A 17,670-nucleotide genomic window follows, 5' to 3' on the forward strand; every position below is an offset into this window, starting at 1 on the left:
TAAAACATTGTGTTAAAGAGCCCATAATATGCTAAACGTTTTATATTTGTATAGCTTTTAATATTATGATGTATTCTCATTAAAATGTTCCTGTTGTTTTGTTTTGTTTTATTCTTGTTTGAATCACCCTGTCTATACACCTTCACCTGACTGTGAAGTTTCATTTGTTCACACTTTCATGTTCCTTTCTTTTTCTTAAAAAATGAAATACAATCCTGGTCCTCAGGCAGTATTTGACCAGACGGCTGTAGTATGAAAGGGGGGGGAGAAAGGGTAGTGACATTTGTCAAAGGGTCAAGGCCACAAGACAAGTATACATAATAATATGACCGGTGATAGTGTGCAGAAGGATATTTTTGTAGGATGTCAATATAAAACTAAAATATGCTGTTTGTTGAGGAGTGAAATCTCGAGGGGAACCTGACAACAAGCGTGTAGCTTTTACAGTGACCTACATTCTGACAACGTCCTTCCACCTGCACATGCTCCCGCGCTATTTTCGTCTCATCCCTCCATTTCATCCCACTTTTTAGATTTATAGGATCATTAGGATTATTCATCCAGCAGCTTATTGTGGCAAATAATTTCAGGATACTTTTGTATAGTGCGTTAAATATACTTTTTGTAATCCAGTACTATGTTTTTCACCTCAGTAACAACCTTCAATGTGGTTTTGATTTTAGTTAGAAAAAAAAATAATAATAATAATATTAGGATTTTTGGAGTATAGCAAATACTAGACATGTAATAATAGACCTCCAAGTCTCTGCAAAAGTAGTGCACATCTTGGCCTATTTTATCAAAAGATATAATCTTCTATATTGACTCGGTTTCCATAGTAACGGTCTGCTAGCTTCTCCATGTTGTCTTCATCCCACATTTCTGCCTCGTTTTTCCCCACAGAGAAAAAGGAAGTCAGACTCATAAATCACAAAGGTTGTAATGTGGTCTTAATCATCTCCATTTTATTATCAGAACCACATATGGCAAGGTGGCAATAGTGTGTTTAAAGTGAGTGTTTAAAAATGTAATTCCTTTGGCTGGAAATTATTTATAAGGAGAATCCTACGCAGCCATGATGGAAGGAGGAGCCCCGGGCGCTTGTGGAGGACAAACACATTTAGAAGGGTTGAAGCAGGTGAAGGGAAAGTAAGGGCAAAGACGAGGTATAAATGGATAGGGAAAGCAGATGTAACGCATTAAAAAGCACATTGAAATATTACACAAATGGTAGATGTATATGCACACAAACAAGAATAAATATACATTTGCCTAATTGTAGTGCAGTTATAAGGAGAATATTTCACTAACCATAACGCTAGAGTAAAGCCAGTGATTAAACCTAAATACTTATTCCATCCATTTTCTACCGCTTGTTCCCTTTCGGGGTCGCGGGTGACTGGAGCCTATCCCAATGACTTTGGGCCTTATTAAATACTTATTCATTATGTCAAAATGTAGCTTTTATGGATCCAAATAACTAACATGACAAGGGTATGCTTGAAGGTTAAAGTGGAAGAGTTATTGTGATGCACTATGTAAGTGGATGGTGCCCTCTTGTGGCCATATATAGGCAGTACACTCGTAATAGTTCAACACAATGGTACAGCAGACTTGTCTGCATATGTTCAGTATTTTCAGAGTAGGACAGAAGAAATTAAAAAATAATTATATATACAGATATTATATTTTATGGGGTGCACCTCCCAAGAAGGAGATCATGGGTTCGATTCGATTCGTTTTAAATTTCTTGTTTGTAGGAGTCTTGTTTGAGGCCTTTTTTGACCTTTAACATATATTATATTTTATTTTGAATTGTTAAATGCTTTGGCAATGGTGCTAGATTTCCATCACTCTAAAACCCATGAATATTGAACACATGTTTTCAGTGCATTTTACAACATTAAATTTAAAATAACTGTATACTTAAAACGTGTAGTTAAAGCGATTTAGTTTTATTTATTTAAAAATAAATATACTGTTTGTATAAGAAAACAGCGGTATATTGTAGATTATCACTTGTGATATATTTATTGCCAAAATATTCCCAAATTGTGATCGTCATATGTTGTATATTGCATATAGTTTTACAATTAAAATAATAATAATATAGGCCAATACTATTTTCGTAATACAAAATTGTGAATATTATTAAAAAGCAGATTTGTGATACAATATTCCGTTTATAGGTTTGGAGTCAAGTCACTATTTGAAATAAATAAAGTCAAAATTTGTGAATTTATCTTTTGGATATATCTTATAATTGTCTGTAATGTCTATGTCTCTGTGTTGGCCCTGTGACGAGTTGGCCACTGTCCAGGATGTACCCCGCCTAAGGCCCGTAGTCACTGGGATAGGCTCCAGTCACCCGCGACCCCGAAAGGGAACAAGCGGTAGAAAATGGATGGATGGATATATCTTATGAAAGTGCAATGTTATTGATAGGATAAACTGGCTCTTTCCCCCCCATTGTGGGATTATGAACTCTTCCCATTCCAGAATCTGAAACAAAAAACTGTTCTCTCCCTTTCATATATATATATTTTTTTTTTTTTTTTTTTTTTTACAGTAGAGCGTAAAACACATACTTTGAAGATGTACAACTACAGTAGGTGGTGGTAAATGCACTTTTTCAGTTGGCTGCCAATGGCCACTACAGTTTTTCTTGATTGCTTTACTAGAACCCACTTGGTCTTCATGACTACTTTCTTTGCACAGCAGAAGTCATCTCTTGCGAATGTGTTCATACATTTTCATTGGGTTCACACATTTCTCACACCCTTTTGCAAAACAGTTAAGACAGATGTCATTCAAAAACCCCAAAACTCTGTTGGTTTTCCCGCGCTAAACAAAATGAAAACATCTTTTCACAGGTGGTATAGATTCTCAATCACCGATTCACCTGTGTGAAACTCCTTTGCACAATTCTTCAATTAGCAATCACTCACTCTCCACCTATAGGTGCCCAGGAAATAGGTGCTGAAAAATGTCAGGGCTGGATAGGCCATGCAAGGACATTTTTCCCTCGATGCATTGCCAGAGAAAATATAGAATGCGATGTGGATGAACCTGTGGCCCTTTCATTGTGAACAAATAGACAATGACTAATTTGAATACAGTTGTTAGTGTATATTCCAATATTTTTTCTATTTTTCTCTGTATTTCAGTTTTCAGCCAAAGTTTTGAGAATAATGCCATGGAATTGTTTCTGATTTGGAGTATTTCTGTGTCAAGTATAACTATGTAAAGCAAGACAATGCCACTAGCATGTCAACAGGACATGTAAGGCTGCACTGGTTCATATTGATGGCCATATTTTTTATTTTGTTGTTCAGTGTGAAATGATTGATTAAAGAGTGCTTTTGAATTGGCAACAAGTTGTAGTGTTTGAAGGCAAGATTTGATTTTGCTGCATGTTTGGAGAGAGTAACAGCCTTTTTCAAGCAAAATGTGTCATTTTGTCCAGAGTGCTTTTGTTCAGACACGAGTGTTAACTTTTTTGAGGATGTGATGTCAGAGGTGACACAGGTATCAAAACCATCGAGAAAAACTGTAAAAGTAAAACAACAACAACAACAACAACAACACCACGTTGCGTTCATATTCTAGAATTAAATGATGACATAACCTCAGATGTCTGAATAATGGCACCACTTTTGTGAAAACATAATTTCACTTTTGTCATTTATACTGACTGAGAAGATGTTGAACTTTGTCAGTTTTTGTTTCATGTGGATAGGCTCAGCTATTAGAGATGAACCATAAACCAGGTCAACAACAGTTAAGCAGCAAACTCTACCTGAGAATTCTGACCGGTCTCAGCTCAGTTTAAACTATAGATTCTTTAGAGAAGTTGTGCTGTCACATGAACCCGACTTATACCTTGTGACTGCCAGCTCCAGAGTAAAAAGATCTCATCTGTTCCTTGGGATTGGACCTGAAACCTTCATGCTGTGAGGCAGTAGTCCTAACCACTATCCCTGCTATGTCATCGGATGGTTCAAAATTCCGGAATAGAGGCAATTGAAGTAAAAATTGAAGTAGACCATGTCATATTTTCAATGATTAAAGGCGGTATGGACGATTTTTCGGCGATTTGAGAACGCAGGCGGAAGTGCGCATGCGCACTCCCCCGTGCGGACTGATTCAACACACACGTGCGTTTGTTTATTAGCGCAACGGAGCGCATCACATCGCTCGTCTCCCGTAGATTTCTGTCCACTTCTGCGTCAGCTCGAACTGTCTTTCTCCGTCTTCATTTTGGCCCGTACACTGAGGGAACTATATTATGATAGATCCATGCGCTTAGGCACGCGGAAACGTGGGGGCGAACCGCACGCGGCTGCAGGTGAGCGATAGGTGCGTTTTATGATTGATACGTGGCAGGACTAATGATTTATCCACGCCACGAGGAAATATGATGAAAAATTTGCTGAAAAAAATCGGCCATACCACCTTTAAGTGATTATATCATGGTTGGAATGGTTTTAAGTCCTTATAGTGTAGCAATTTAGTTTTAAAATATAGAAAATATTAAAAGTATAATTTGTCCGTAATATAAAATGAAAATGTATTGTGCATGTGCATTTTACAGTAAAACCTAAAAATCAGTATTTAAAAAACATGCATGTATCGGAGTGGTTTTACTTTTGTACTTTCATATTTTGTGATATTTCGATGTTTATCCCAGTTCCTCCATCGAAATCACATTATTTTCCACTTCACTTTTGCCTTCATTACTGAATTTAGAATGTTTTATTTCCAAACTTTTAAAGGGTCCATCGCCACCCAACACACCGAGCCTTTCGTCCGTGTCCGTCCGCTTACCTGTCCTCCTTTGGGCTGGTGCTTGAGATTGGCCGTGGAGCCAATCTTGGACTTGACGTTCTTGACATCGGGCAGGGGCTGGTTGATCACTTTGAGCTGTCTCTGGATCGAGGAAGGCGACTTGGGCGGGGTCCGGATCACGGCCACCTTCTTCTCCTGGAGCACGCTGAAAGACTTGGGAGTGTGGCTGCCCGGGGTGCGAGAGCCTGGTGTGCGGCAGGAGTAGTTGGGGGGAGTACCCGGAGTGACAGCTGTGGGCGTGGAGGTGCCGCTGCGGGCTGACCGGGACCTGCTGCTGGAGTCTGTGCCTAACACGGAGGTAAAGGAGAGGTGAGGATAACACAGAGATGTAATAACGTCACAAATACTTTGATAACGTAGCTAATTGGGTGAAAATCAAACCACGGTGTGCTGTATGCTTCTAACTGATACAGTCGACATCCAAGGGAACGCCCAATAACAGACCTCTGTGGGGGAAGCAATCTATTCATTTTATTGGAGAAGAGCTGCTCTGTCATCCACTGTTCAACAACTACAAGAGCAAACATAGACTTTAGGAGTTATAATGCACCAAATACAGACATGAAGACATGGAGGAAAACTGCCCAAATGTGTATAGTTATCCAAGAATGAGAACAGTAGCTACGGGCTAAATGCTACCGCAATTCTAGTAATTCCTGCTGTAATTTTACATCTACAGAACAATCTCTTTACGTTTCCTGGGGTAACACGATGTCAACAACTTTCAATAAGACTCAGTTGTGACTCGACTTTAATCAGTTGTGCTTAAAATACACATTGCCAGAATATGTATTAGAAGAGGGGAAAAGGTGCATTTCCTATTGAATGTAGAGTTTACCCCACGGCAGACCATGCCCCCTAAACATGATGCATTGTTAAATGGATTGATTAAAGAGCATTTTATTCTCTGTGAAGCAGAAAGTGCACTGTTAGCATGCTAGCACTCAGTTTTCCCCACTCTGAAAGTTGGGAAAACTGCAATTAAGTGAGCAATACATGTGGACCACTGCAAAGAGTAAAACATGAACTAGTTCTGTTCATCACGTTTAAAGTGGTGAACATCTGATACAGAAGCTTTTACATGTAAAATTGTAATAATTCTGAAAGTGTTCATTTGCTCGTGCCCTTTCAGCATTGACTTTTTGAGCCACATTTAAAGGTGCACTATGACACTTTGTGGCTGCTTGTCTCCATGGAAATGTTATTTCTTTGCCTGGAATATTCCATAGATTGGTATGGCATTAAACTTGTCCATCGTCATGAAGACAAGCTGGTGATGCCACTAGATTACAGCTCAGATCTGTGGAGAGGCCAGCCCGGACACAAGAATGATTCAATTATTTTCAGGGTATTTTTTTAGCTTTCAAAACATCTGTAATGATTGAATAAATGCATTATCGATACATTTAATGCTATACCGTGGAACAGTATTATTCCTGCAGCAAATTCATCTTTCTTAAATGATGATCAGAGAACGAAGATTCTCTATTTGTACGTGTTTTATTTGTAGTTTGTTGTTAACAAAAACAAAAGTTAAGATAATTGTATTTCAAATGTATATTGTATAACAATATCCTAGGTTGGCATTTTACTTTCTGATTATAAAGTATGACATCACTAGGAAATTCCATAACTGTTACCTAGCGACCATGTTGTGCTCTGGGCCAAAATCTCCTCTAATGTCACAGAAATTATGATTTGACAAATTAAAAATAAAACAGATTATTTTGTTGAATTAATGTTTGATGTGTGAGAAAGAATGTGTTTGTTGTAAATGATCTTTTTCTCCCTAATGTGATGTCATCAAAATGTTTTTGACCTCTTTTAGAACTCTACTTTAAAACTCTATTTTATGCTTATTTTTACAGTTTCACAAACTGCAACTTGATTGGTGTAAAACTATCATTTATATTTACAACAACTATCATCCCACCAAATCAAATAGTCAAAATTATAAAATCAGAAAAGCTTGAAGATGAAATACCAATAAGCAACATTTCTCAGAAATGTATTCCTAGTAAATGTATCCAATCCCCCTTACCATATTGAACTATTTTATAACCAGACTCATTAATTTTAATGTTTTTTAACTGAATCTAATGTAATTAATAACGCCTAACTTGCTCCTTTTGATCTAATGTTGTCATGGCAACGCAGCCCTAACTATGGGAAAAAGTAGTATACAGTAACAATAAAAAGGCCATATGTGCATGTTATATTTAGCATGATGTTGACAGCAGAGCAGACATAAAGGTCATAGGTCAAATGGAGAACAAACGAGCCCGTGGCTAATCTTATTGGCCATTAGCCGCTTGTTGCCTGGATACTGGGAGCAGAGCGGAAACCTGTGGAAGGAGATTTAATTTAGATCTATTGTGATGAAGTGAAGGGAGGAGTACATGAGACTACTGCTACTACTATGTGCACTACAGTAATCAGTGTTGGGCGATTTTTGTAGCAGACAAGTAGAATTTTTTGTGAAAGTGAAATGACTTTAACTACAGTTTTTGTGTACTTTTACATGGACATAATTATTTACAGTTTTTGAGTACTTTTACATAGACATAGTTACTTACAATTACAGGCGGGCAATATATATAAAAAAATGATAATATTGTGAATGTTGTTTTGAAGAAACAAAGCTACACAAAGAGCTTTTGTCATTCATTTTACAGACATTTCACAGTCAAATAATTAAAGCTGAACTAATAAATTAAAGACATGTTTTAACACGTTTCTGTTGAATAACGTTATCGGGATAATAACGTTATCGGGATAATAACGTTATCGGGATAATAACGTTATCGGGATAATAACGTTATCGGGATAATGTGAAAAAATTGCGATATTCATCTTTTTCAATACTGTCCACCTCTGTTTACAATGAATGATAATGCATTATCTTATCTTGAACAGCACTTTCCAGACACTCAAAAACTCGCCTTTTTTGTGTATTATTCATTCACTCTGGTGGTGGCATAAGGTACTACTATAGCCACTGCGGTCTTGGCATAGACTGATTGAAAGTTCTCCGATATCTAAACACAACTTTCATCATACTTGGCAAGGAGCTGATATCTTTAAGTTGACGTAAAGAATAGCATTTGAAATAGGCTAAAATAGTCATATAAGCTTAATAATTGAGTAAATTAATAAGTCAAAACTACTCAAATCAAGTTGGGAGATATTTAGAAAAAATAATAGTATCACAGTTCAGGAGGTATACAAAATAAAGTATATAATTTATAATTAAAAAAACTATTAAGTCTAGTGTAATCTCCAACACAAGGGTAATATTTAATATTTCTGCACTTTTGTTGGCCCATTCATGTTTGCGCCCACATATTAGCACATTCTGATGCTTTGATGATGCAAAACAATAATTACATATACATTTTTGTCGATATCGCCCACACCTAAATGAATATTTGAGTGTAAATCATTTTAACTAAAACAGATTATCCACACTTTTATGAAACAACCCAACACTGATTTTCATATGGAGTAAAAGGCAGGATGGTGAATGTGGCAGTGCAATGGTTCTACCAGGATCTACTGTAGGTCTACCTGGAGGTCTACTTGGAGGTCTACCTGTGACACTAGGCCCTCTGCCGGACCTGTTGCCCCCTCTGGAGTCTGTGCGGAGGGCTTCATACGGCAGAAAAGGGAAGGACAAGGGCAAGGAGTTGATTTGATTGAAACAAAATAAAAAAATGTTCATTGAATTAATTGCATACTACATACATACATACATACAAACATACAAAAACTTTAAAATATATCAAATTAATTGAATGTATACATTTTAAGTAGACTGAAATCCAAACAGGACTCACACAGGACTGAACCAGGTCAAAAAAGAGCCACAGGAGGAGAAACTGTTGGAAAGGTTAAATCTACACATTTAATTGAGGGCTATATTTGTCTCATATTTGCTTTGCACCTTTTCTTGTACTTTGACAATATACTCATGAGTGCAAGATTTAATACAAAATTATCTGATTTCCTGATATATATATTTTTTTAAATACATACACATATAAAATATTTCCTCATTCACACTTTCTATTTACGAGGCTGTCTTCTCTGAGCTGCACAAATCCTGTTTACCTTTGAAATGGATAGTTATTTAACAGAACAATTGCTATTTTCATCCCAATAAACTATCACTGGACTCAAATTGTGTTCACATCAAATGCATGGCTCGTCAAGCATAGCAGCTACACTGCCTATGGGCTTCATAAAAAAAAAAAAAAAAAAAAAAAAAAAAAATCAATTCAATGTTAGTTCCAACATGCTGACAGCAGAGGGCACTCCATTGCCTAAATACCCAGTGTGTCAACCTTTTTTGAGAGTATATATTTTACTATTATGAATAAAATAATCCTCCTTGTTACAGGATATTTCTTGCTGGTTTTAAGTTGAACTTGAAAAACCGTTCTTCTTACCTTATTGACAAATAACATCCAAATAGTCCAAAATATTAAAATACATAACGATCAAAATCAAGATTAATTTTCAGATTACAAATCATTTTAAGCTATGTAGATATGTGTAGATGTAATCTTACAGGTTGGCCTGGTGGGGGTGCTGTCATCCTGTTCTGCAGCCGGGATGTGGCGCGTCAGAGACTTGGCTGGCCTGGGGAGGGATGACTTCTTCTCTGGACTCCGATACGTTCTCTCCTGGAAACATTCATACATAAATGTGACAACACAATATAAAAGTAAACATGAAATATCCACATTCATATATCATGACTTTTGCATAATCTTTTGCAATTTAAATGTTAAAAGCCAATAATATGTACTTATTTAAGCTTTAAACCATGTTATTGGTTTATTGGTGTGCCTAACCGTTTATTAAGGAAGACCAAAATAAATGGTTAGTTGTGACGTCTGTAAGAGATAAAATACCAACCATTCATGCACCCACAGATGATCTTAAGCTTTTTTCTGGGCTCTTTCAACTTCGGACTCCTGTTTTTACTGTTAATAATCTGTTTTGTCTGTAATGCCTCAGATTTGTGGACATACTATGTGTCTGCTGTCTGTTAGGTTTGAGGTTAAATGTCATGTGATGCCAAAACGTCTGAAACGGGATGAAATTTAGCTTTTGTATAAACTCTGGCACATTTATGTTGAATGTTGCTGACACAGTGATTAATATGCACTGTCCAAATTCAAATAAATACAATGTGGTGAAAAATACCAGTACTTGTTATTTATTTGTAACTAACCCCCAATAGAGCAAATTAAGCCAGAACAAGATATTAATTGACCCATAGGCCTTTGTCCTCACCTCATAATCAACTTAAAAGCCATGCAGTCTGCTTTTAAAATACTATTATATAATTATTGAATATTATTTGTACAGTAGCAGGCCTATAAAGCATATTGGATAGTGAATAGTTTAGTTTAACAAGTTTAGTTTGCCCAAGGGTAAAGCTCAGTTTTGCGAAGTATTAGGTTTAATGTAGAAAAGTCGTAGACATCTGGAAACTGTTTTTAGAAAAACACGACGTTTTGACTCTCATCCAAGAGTCATTCTCAATCTGTGGATCAAGTTTGAGACAACTGAAACTTTTTTCAACAATGGAACACTCCTGAACAAATGAGGGCTTACACCGATTTATTAAGTTTAATGTCGATTTCATAATTTCTTATACGGTGCAAATCTTCTCATTCATATTGTGATAAAAAATGTAGTCCATATCGCCCTATCGCTATTCCTCATTCCAAACCAGGTGTTGTGTTTGTTTCATTCATGCATGCCAAAACTCCTGCCTCTGAATGCTTTTGTCACACGAGTTGTCCATTGTCTTTTCATAGTCTAGAGCTAGCCAGCTTTGTTTTCGGCTTGTCTTGATTGTTTCCTCGTAAAACATGGCATCACATGGTTCATAGTAAAGGCAATTTACAGTAGAAATTATAGTATGAGAGCAGTATGTTTGTGTAGTGAGACACATGACAATGTTGGGGCACAAAATAACAATATGGGTTAATATCTCACTATAGACAACTATATCTACTTTCCCTACAATTCTCTGTTCTGTTACCTTCTCTTCCCATTGGTTAGTATGAGTGAGGGGTGGGCGGGAACATGCAGAGGAGGGGCGGGCCTCATTTAGCCCAGCCGCCTTCGGGCTGCGTTTGTGGGCGCACGCGGAACCCGGTCTGAGGGCCTGCTCCTGCGCCCGCCTCTGCACTGCCATCTTCAGCAGGACAGCACGGGTGGGGCTCTGTATGGAGGTCCCCACCAGGCAGGGGTGCATGCAGGGGAGGGGCAGGGGCGGCGGTGGGTGCACAGGACATGGAAGAGTGAACAATGAGATGCAACAGAAGTGAGACGTGTGATGGGTGGCTAGTCTTGTCTATAAATTAAAAAAACAATCTATCTAATTCAGTAAAGGCACAGATGTGACTTTTTAGCAATCACATTGAATAAAACCAAAGGATGTTTTTATGCCATACTGTGGAATATTTTAGCTATAATATTCCACAGTATAGCCTAAAACATGATTTTATTTTCCGATGCAACATTAAATAATAGAAATGTACATAATGTAGCTTTTTGCTTTAAAGCTAATTTGAAGCACTAATTGCCACTAGGGGAGGGCAATATGGCAAAACTATTTATATTACATTGTTCTTATCACAATCCTTACACTTTTTTCTTTAAGAGGTAAATAAAGTAATCTACTCCTTCAGAAAGTTCACATTTCACAGTGATAGGTTAAATCCTGCTGTTAATCTCACTCAGATGCTGGCCAATAGGAGAAGTGCAACAATTGTGAATCACGGTATCACAATATGACCAAACTAGGCGATCACCACAGGGATTTTTATCACCATATAGCCCAGCCGTTGTAGACCCACTCTGTAATATAGTAATTAACGATGTTTACGTTATCGATTTCTCAAACACTGGAAGGGTCTATGACAGTGACAAAACAAAGTGCTAGGATTAGGGTGTTAGAATAGGAGATGAAACACAAAAGGTGTGGTAGAGGCAGTGTTCTCGCTGAGGGGTTTTGGCATGGCGGGCCGCCAAGCTTCGGCTGGTCTTTTCACTTTTGGCTGTAGTACTTTTCGCTCGCATAGTACTTTTTTAAGTACTTTTCGCGAGCGCCCACATGGTTTGTCCCACCGCCATCCTTCAACCTCAGCCAAACAAGAACACTGAGAGGCAAGTTACACATTTTAACAGGATTGGAATGATGGAGGTTCTTTTTTCTGCTTTTGTTTGCGGTATATTATAAATAAATGAATATGGACATAAAACATTGATCTTTTTGCAATGCGGTAAATTCCAAAAGACTATGACTCATATCTTAGGGATAGTCCAAGCGTGGCACGGAAAGAGGTTCATGCCATGAAAGTAGAATATATCCGTGTACAGTGCCACAGGTCTTTCTGCCACTGGACAGTGCACAAGAAGGAGAGGTGTCTGCTGCGCTGTGGCCCATCTGATATTTGAATCATAACCCCAGTCACTGGCCTACAGCCTATTTTGCTGTCTGTTAGCATGTATTGCTATTGGACAATCAACACAACAGTGAAGGCTGCAGCTCGTTGTGAGTACTTATGAATGTGCTGTTACGGCATGCTTTGCCTGTCACAAAGAAACTCTGTAAGTAGGGATTTGTTTTGTTTGCAGATCGTATGAACTAAACATCTTTCTGTGTCATGGTACAACTTCTACTATTTGTAGCATAGCGTCCTGTATGATTTTTGACAAAATATTGTGATTGATTGATTTTGACACATGTTTTTAATATACTTACTGGTTTTCTCTGAGACTGTAAAAATAAATGTAAGCATGCAAGAAAGACAGACATGCACAATGAAAAAAAAGAGAGAAAGATATAGTGACATGCAGAATTTAAAAGGAAAAAAATAATCAGTTCTATGAACACAACCCACGGGATTTTAACCAGGAGTTTCCATGTAGATACTTACCGTTGTCCTCTCCCTTGACTGATGTGCCACACTGAGAGGCTGATGGCTCTCCATACCTGAGAAGGTAAGACATTTATGGTCATGACCAGTAGAGGGAGACATGCCCATGGAATTCAGAATGAGCTTTGCAAAGATTGGAACACAAAGCAAGAGCAATCCTCAAAAGAATAAAGGTGACCAGAAATAAAGCGACAATTATGAAGCTCCAAGTTTGACGCAAAAGTATAGACAACATGACAAAGCAGCAAATGACGTTGCCAGCTACATTGCATCAAATACCCAGAGCCATCAATAGAGAAAGCCCATTCAAATGCAACATATTTTCATGGTACAAACTCTGAATTAAAATACAAGGACTCTCTCTATCCACAGCTTTGGTTCCTGCGGAAAATGATTCACCTGGGGCCTTGCGTCTAGCAGAGGGCCTCGGATGTCGGGTTCCCGCTTTGCCTACGTTCTTTCGAGATGGTGAGCAACAGCGGAGGACTGACAATTTATTCTGTTCAGCCTTCCTTAGTCCAACTATTAGAAAAAAGAAAATCAACAACCCAATGCATTCAACTCTTCATAACATTTCAGAATATATCATTCAAATATAACAAATTGAGAACCTTTTTTCTTCTTAATGTCTTCTTTGGTAATGTGACTGGCAGCTTTGCGATTGGCTCGGCTCTCAGAGTGGCAAGGTGGGCCCCGTACTTTGACAGAAGTTCGCTTGCCAGGTTTTTCCACCATGTGAGCACTGCTAGTACTTTCAACTTTTGAAAGTTCTTCAATTCGTTCCGAGATAATGCTTTTGTCTTCATCTGCAGTGGGAAAAGTGACACCAGAAACACTAAGCTCTCCATCGCAGGACTTTGGACAAGAAAAACCTATTTTTTTTTTTTTAATTATAAGGAATAGGTACCTTGAGTGTCCAACCATCCACTGTCCGTGTCCAGTATGGAGGCATCTACTGCAGTTTCATCTTGAGTTGGTTGTTCAAAGATGTCTTCCATGTTCTCAGCTACTTTGATGTCTTGGGGGACTGCAGATGTCTCTTCTTTAGCTACATGAACAAGATCTTTATCTTGGCCTTCATTTGTGAATTGTGGTTCCTCGAGAACTTCAGCTTTTTCTTCTTCTCCAACCTTGCTACCTTCTTCCAGTTGTTGCAGCACATCAGGATCAGAACAAGGAGATAGATGTGAGCTGTCTGTAGCTTGTTCCCCATCATCACTATTGATTCCACTGTGACTCCATTCTTCTGCTCCAGACCTGGGATCGTCTTCTATCTCCTGACCTCCAACTAGCAGCAAAACTGACTCCGTCTTTTGCCCTTCTGTACCTTCGTCTTTCTTCTCTTCAATATTTGGCTCTGAAGATGCTACATTTTCTGTATCCTCAATTATCTCTGGAGGTTCTTCAGCTATTTCAACGTCGTCTTCATCTGTCACCTTTACTTGAGATGCTTGAGGTATAATAATAACAGGGGATGGGCTTCGGACATAGGAAGTTTCATGAAGGACAATCACTGACTTCTTGTCTTGTGGACAATCTTCTATTTCTTTGCATTCTTGAGACGACGTGCATTGCATAACAGGAGTTTCAGTCTTGGTTGATTCTTCTGCCATCTTGCTATGTTCCTCATACTTTTGATCCTCTGTCTTAAGATGAGTCATTTCGGTTTTCTGGGGGGCTAAATTTGGTGACTTTGGTGTGGTTGGAGTATGAGGAGACATGCATCCCGTTTCGGCAGAACTAAAAGTAAACGAGTGGTCAGGTGGAATGGGCGATGCTTCTCTTGAAGGATCTTTCTCAATGTCTACCTCTGGGATTGGTTGAATTGTTATGTCTCCAGGAGGACCACCATCGAGACGGAAGTCCTTGGAAGAAGACGCGGGAATTTTGAGCCGATCTGGTTTTAATCCACTTGGAACTGCTTTCTCAAGGATTAGAGACATCTTCCCTGGCGAATCCTTCCTCTCCAATGTTGGTCGCTTTAGTATTTTAGATGACACCACTTTTGGATCTGGTTGGACGATCTTTTGAATTTCAGTAACTCCACGCTCCTCACCACCCTCGCTCTCAACTGATGGGAATCTTAGATATGACGATTCACCAGGACTTGGCAAATCTGCTGGAGAAGGCATTGGACCAGAGTATTCGCTGAATATACAATATCCCAAGGCTTCTAAAGGACTTTCTCCGCCAACAGTCTGCTGATCACCTGTTGCAAGCTCATCAAAAGATTTTCCTTCTAGTGATGGTATTGCAGCAACTGACTTCCTCCTCACATGCTCTTCTCTCTTCTCTAGAGACAATCTAGGCATTGCCCCAGCAAGATCCAACATCTCAGACAGGCTATCAGACTGTTGAAGCATTGAACTACGCTTCTCAGACAAGGACCTTTCAGCTACTTCTTCTGGAGTTTCAGGTAAAGTTGGGGTTACAGACACAGACGGAGGAAATGATGGTGGCAGACTTGTTACAAATGGTGTTGGTGGGTGAATGTTTTCCAGTTTGGAAAGACACAAACCTTTTGAGAACATCGTTGACATCTGTTCTGGTTCTGTGGCGGACCCAACGGCAATGCTGAGATGTGAAATCTTAGTGAGAGCTTCTGTAGTGAACTCGTAATAGCTTGAAGAATCTTCCTTGAAGGTTGTTTCAAAGTAGCTTTTTGGATGTGCGTCTTGCTCTTTAACTTCTGTTACTGGTTCCGGACTAGATGTTTCTGGTCTTTCATCATCACAATATTTGTTTTTCTGAGTAATTGCACTTTCTTCAACATTTGAGATCTCTTCAGCTCCTTCTGATGCTTCCTTGTTTGAAAATTCAACAGCCTTCATGGATATTTGTCCAACTTCCAATTCCAGGTTTTCATCCTTGGTTGTGGTCACCTCTTCTTGTCTTGAATGTCCAGCAATAGATGCATCTGCATCTTTTGGCACTTCCTTGTCCTTCCTTTGTGGTGGCTTCTTCTGGTCTTCATCTTCTTCTACGGGTTCATTGATTGTCTTTTGGAGAACCTCTTCAGATTGGGCTGTGGGGTGAAGAGTACTTGAAGAACTTGTGTTCACTTAAATTTGCTCAAAGCGGTGCAGCATCCACATAAGCCAGCCAATACATTCAAGCCATGGCCGTCCACACACAGATAATCCCCATAAGCACAACACAGGGAGGAGCCATAGCATCTGGAACCACGTGCAGAACTGCAATGAGGGAATGAAGAGCTTGATGTTGGATGATACACACAATGATTTCCTATTGTGGAAAAAGTGTTTTCAACCCTGATGGCATTTTATGTAGTATTTTTTTAATATATTTAGAAGAAAACAAAAATCCTATCAACCCAGTGATGACATTTTATTTTACATTATCTTGTGATGAATTTGAGTATTCAAAATTTAAAATAATTGAAGGTGAAGGTCAATATTCAATTTTGAAACAGCAGAAAGTTGTTGTTCAAAAAAAGGATAATTTGGTTTTCAATAAATTAACTTAAGCTCATTTAGTTTAATCTTTGCACCCAAGTATATTAATAACAATAGGAAAATATAGCCGCAAGCGGCAATGATCGGCCCTCGCCACGCCGCCGCCACGCCGCAAGAGGAGGGGGCGCTAACGCGCCCCAATTGTCCTTTTATTACGCCTACTGCTGAATCTGTGACGCTGTCACATCTTCTCCCCTTTGTTTTACCATCAAAAAGCTATTTTATTTTGAATTCTTGGCAAAATGTGCAGCTTTGCCGCACAGACACCGTGACTCTTTGAATGAAAATGTGGATAACTTTTGATGGTCCTGAAGATGAGTCTCACCAAATTTCAGGTTAATAGGGCTGACGCCCTGGGAGGAGTTTGTGAAAGTCTAAAGTGTAAACATGTTCTGGCGATTTCCCCATTGGAATAACATGAAAGGTTTCGGTCATCGTTACGGCAACGCCATAACAATTATGACATGGGTCTCATTGACTTTTTTGATGGGGATGCTAAAATTGAGTTGTGTGTCAAATTTCATATAATTTCGCAAAACTAAACATTTAACCTCCATATAAAATTTGTAGGGGGCGCTGTGGCGCCAAATGAATTTATTTCACTTCAAGTAGGTTTAGGGCAAAGAGTTTAACAACTGATTCTAATTTGACGCAATTCGGACTTTATCTGCGCAAACGGCAGAAATTTTAAATATGGGAGATTTCTGAAATTCTAGCTACAGTTTGCGGCTTCGCCGCACCGAGACCGTGAGAGGTATCAATGTAATTTGGATAACTTTTGATGTCCCACTCCTCAGTAGCATTTTCACCAAATTTCAGCTTTTTAGGGCCAACGCCCTGGGAGGAGTTCGTAAAAGTACGACGTTTGGAAAAACTCCGAAGTCATGTTTAGCCATTTTTGAAGCAATATGGCCGACATTTGGTTGGGCGGACGGCGTTGCCGTAATAATATTTTTTACTTCTCTTGTCACCATCTACCTCAGCGCCAAATTTCATGATTCTACGATCAGATTTTTTTTGGGTCATTTCCCATCTCTCAATGCATTTTTGGTACATTTGGGGGCGCTGACGCGCCAATTTTTTTTATTTTAGAAAAGGGAAATAGCCAGAATGTAGAGAGGCACGATTTTTAGAGGTGTGAACATTTTTGTGACTTTTCGTCAATGTTCACTGGGTGAAAAATAGGGGGGTTGGTCCCGAGAAGAAGAAGAAGAAGAAGAAGAAGAAGAAGAAGAAGAATATTCCGATGCGAAAACAATGTTTCCCATTTTTCAAATATCATAAACTATACATTTTCGGAAAGCGCTCGCGCTTTCCTACCTCATGGTGTGGGTCCCTGGTCACTGACGGGTACTTTCGTTAATTTTGAGTGGGCTCCGCCCACT

The 17,670-nt window shown here is 38.8% G+C and overlaps 1 protein-coding gene across 2 annotated transcripts in view; it reads right to left on the minus strand.

Annotated features, from left to right (window-relative positions):
- Positions 1 to 17,670, minus strand: part of LOC140361230 (uncharacterized) — a 39,502-nt gene that overhangs the window by 7,256 nt on the left and 14,576 nt on the right. Inside the window, exons 4-12 of one of the 2 annotated variants that reach the window (XM_072446976.1) lie at positions 13,717 to 15,834; positions 13,421 to 13,615; positions 13,209 to 13,331; positions 12,810 to 12,865; positions 12,635 to 12,649; positions 10,907 to 11,089; positions 9,419 to 9,533; positions 8,428 to 8,496; positions 4,828 to 5,135 (exon numbers count right to left, since the gene is read on the minus strand). In XM_072446976.1, the coding sequence (XP_072303077.1) occupies positions 4,828 to 5,135; positions 8,428 to 8,496; positions 9,419 to 9,533; positions 10,907 to 11,089; positions 12,635 to 12,649; positions 12,810 to 12,865; positions 13,209 to 13,331; positions 13,421 to 13,615; positions 13,717 to 15,834 (3,182 nt within the window). The remainder of the gene's footprint in view (positions 1 to 4,827; positions 5,136 to 8,427; positions 8,497 to 9,418; positions 9,534 to 10,906; positions 11,090 to 12,634; positions 12,650 to 12,809; positions 12,866 to 13,208; positions 13,332 to 13,420; positions 13,616 to 13,716; positions 15,835 to 17,670) is intronic. The other variant, XM_072446969.1, reaches the window with a different exon arrangement.

The sequence above is a fragment of the Eucyclogobius newberryi genome, unplaced genomic scaffold (genome assembly GCF_026437365.1).
Source record: "Eucyclogobius newberryi isolate DKJ021-1_F unplaced genomic scaffold, fEucNew1.0.hap1 SCAF_1, whole genome shotgun sequence".
In the NCBI taxonomy this organism is placed as follows: domain Eukaryota; kingdom Metazoa; phylum Chordata; class Actinopteri; order Gobiiformes; family Gobiidae; genus Eucyclogobius; species Eucyclogobius newberryi.